We start from the raw sequence: 3,320 nt of genomic DNA, 5'->3' as shown, positions 1-3,320 counted from the left end.
TAAGTGTCCCACGTTGGTAACAGTAATCTTTCATACAGTACCGGCCGTTGCAGTGACTGTAACATCAAACAGAGCTGTTATAATGTGACTTGAAGCAAGCAAAAGGTGCGCAGTTGTAGACAATTGACACGCGCGCGCACGCACACACACACCTCCTGGTAGCCATGGCTGTCCCAGTGAGCTCCCAGTATGGCTCTCTCTTCCTGTGCTCCCTCGCCAGGCTCTCTGTCTGCGCGGCGCGGTGAGCGGGGCTTGGAAGCTCTCTGATCCCTGGGGCTCACGGGGACAAACCACTTTCATCCTCCTCCCCGGAGACAGATGGAGAAGGCATTATGGTTGAAAGAGGGAGGCCTATTAACACAGAGCTGCTGGTTATCTCCTTTCTGAGAGAATATGTAGGCTGGGCCTATATTTAAGAAATGGAAAATGAAATGCTGTTGATTTAGAGTGTTTAACCTTTCTAAATGCCACAGGGTGACAGAGAGAGTAAAGACACCAAACAGCCCAAACTGCTTTAATAATAGGATATAGGAAGTTTACTGTTGCATATCACAAGGTTAGATAAGTGCTTTGGACCCACAAGCTTACCCTCGGGCTATATGATTGTGTATTTCATATGACATGGGTCTGGATCCTGCATAGATTATAATTTCTGAATATTGTAAAATGGAAATAGTCTATATAAAATAGTAAATCTACTAGAGCAGAATAGCCGGCACTTTCAAATAATGTGCTATAACATCTTCTTTAAATTGCAAATCTTTCACAGTGACATTGTTTATCAGAGAGAGGGGTGGATTTATAAGATATGCATGGAGACGGGTGGATTTGTAAAATATGCACGGTGGAAGAGCCACCACCCACCCACACTAGTATGAAAAATTGTCGACCTTCCCTGAATCTTGCCATCTGTTTAGTCCCGCCCATTTTTCCATACGAAGGAGAGAGAGTGAGCGCACTGAGACAGGAGGGCGCCTGGAAACAGGTTTGAACAGCGCAGAGAGACGCTGACACAATCCGTCGGGCTGGTAGCTTGAGCGGTAGTCTACAGCAGCGCAGAATACGGGCTTGCGGTAGCATTACGCGGATTTCCTCAACAAATTCTGTTTGCGGGATATTATAGGCCTTTATATTTGGAGAGCGTGATCTCTTGTGGTGGAGCTGCGAGAAGAACTCAGAAGTTAACACTGGGAGTAGAGCTACATTTACACGAAAAGAAAAATCTAACAAAGAAAGGAATCGGGGGAAGTAGCCTACTGGCTTGCGAGCTGGCGAGCCAGCTAGTTTGGGAAGAAACCGCAAAGAAACTATGGCTTTGGCCGTGCGTAAATGTTGCACCATGGATTACAACCAAATCTCGCGTATGCTTTTGTCCGTGTCCCTGTTGTTGAGTTTGGGATTTTGTGGCATTAACGGACAGTACGGTGATCGAGGAATGTCTATACCGGAGCATGGGTTCTGCCAGCCCATTTCTATACCCCTTTGCACGGACATCGCGTACAACGAGACCATCATGCCAAATTTGCTGGGGCACACCAACCAGGAGGACGCGGGGCTCGAGGTACACCAGTTTTACCCACTCGTCAAAGTGCAGTGCTCTCCCGATTTAAAGTTTTTCCTCTGCTCCATGTATGCGCCCGTGTGCACCGTGCTGGAGCAGGCGCTCCCCCCGTGCAGGTCGCTGTGCGAGAGAGCGAGGCAGGGCTGCGAGGCGCTCATGAACAAATTTGGATTCCAGTGGCCAGACAGCCTCGCGTGCGAGTCTTTCCCGGTTCACGGAGCGGGCGAGCTGTGCGTCGGGCAGAACGTGTCGGATAAAAGTACACCGGTCAATCCGACCCCCGACGTAACGGAGCCGCCGTACGATGTCAACAAGAATGCAAAAGGACAGGTCAAGTGTCCGTCTTCTCTGAAAGTGCCGCCTTACCTGAACTACCGTTTTCTTGGCCAGGATGACTGTGCCGCGCCTTGCGAGCCAAAGAGATCGCACGGAGTTATGTACTTTAGCGAAGAAGAATTAAAATTCGCCAGGATATGGATAGGCATTTGGTCTGTATTATGCTGCGCATCTACCTTATTTACCGTGCTGACCTATCTGGTTGATATGAAGCGCTTTAGCTACCCAGAGCGCCCCATTATTTTCCTGTCGGGTTGCTACACCATGGTGTCTATCGCCTACATAGCTGGATTTCTCCTGGAGGACAAGGTGGTTTGCAACGAGAGGTTTGATAACGACTACAGGACTGTGGTCCAGGGCACCAAGAAGGAGGGCTGCACCATCCTGTTCATGATGCTGTACTTCTTCAGCATGGCCAGCTCTATCTGGTGGGTCATCCTGGCCCTCACCTGGTTCCTGGCCGCCGGCATGAAGTGGGGCCACGAGGCCATCGAGGCCAACTCCCAGTACTTCCACCTGGCGGCGTGGGCGGTGCCCGCCATCAAGACCATCACCATCCTGGCGGTGGGCCAGGTGGACGGCGACGTGCTGAGTGGCGTGTGCTTCGTGGGCATCAACAGCGTGGACGCGCTGCGCGGCTTCGTCCTGGCGCCACTTTTCGTTTACCTGTTCATCGGGACGTCCTTCCTCCTCGCCGGCTTCGTGTCGCTGTTCCGGATCAGAACCATTATGAAGCACGACGGCACCAAGACGGAGAAGCTGGAGAAGCTGATGGTGAGGATCGGTATCTTCAGCGTGCTCTACACCGTCCCCGCCACCATCGTCATCGCCTGCTACTTCTACGAGCAGGCCTTCCGCGAGCAGTGGGAGCAGACGTGGATCAGCCGGGCGTGCAAGACGTACGCGGTGGCGTGCCCGGCGCGCCACACCCCCAACATGAGCCCCGACTTCACCGTCTTCATGATCAAGTACCTGATGACGCTGATCGTGGGTATCACCTCCGGGTTCTGGATCTGGTCCGGCAAGACGCTGAACTCCTGGAGGAGGTTTTATACGAGACTGGCCAACAGTAAACAGGGAGAGACCACCGTTTGACGCCTCGGCCCCTGAGGCCCTGCTAGACGCCGGGCTAGGCCACAGACTCTGTTTCCCTGACAGACTGAATGATCATCGATTTTTACACAAAAAAAAAATTGGACTTGCCAGAGACACTCATTGGGTATATGATGTTTTTATTGTACATAAAGCATTTTGTGAGATTTTTGTAAGTATATATTTGTATTTAAAGATTAAAATTTCTCTCCTCGTTTTCGTTCAAAAAAAAACTTTTTTCAAACTTTTGGACTTTGTAATGGAATTGTATCTAATCATGGTAAACGCCAGCTGGGCATTTGAGCATTAAGGATCTGTCTTGTCTTATGAC

The 3,320-nt window shown here is 50.6% G+C and overlaps 1 protein-coding gene across 1 annotated transcript; it reads left to right on the top strand.

The window, feature by feature from the left end:
- Nucleotides 1-1,339: 1,339 nt before the first annotated feature.
- Nucleotides 1,340-2,992, top strand: fzd1 (frizzled class receptor 1; the record flags this gene model as incomplete). Its single annotated transcript, XM_084442429.1, has 1 exon — nt 1,340-2,992. The coding sequence occupies one exon, from the start codon at nt 1,340-1,342 to the stop codon at nt 2,990-2,992; it is 1,653 nt and encodes a 550-aa protein (XP_084298555.1).
- Between the last annotated feature and the right edge of the window lie 328 nt (nt 2,993-3,320).

The sequence above is a fragment of the Borostomias antarcticus genome, assembly GCF_949987555.1.
Source record: "Borostomias antarcticus genome assembly, chromosome: 8".
Taxonomy (NCBI): domain Eukaryota; kingdom Metazoa; phylum Chordata; class Actinopteri; order Stomiiformes; family Stomiidae; genus Borostomias; species Borostomias antarcticus.
Note: the sequence above shows the minus strand (reverse complement) of the source record. Positions and strands in the feature narration are given on the sequence as shown.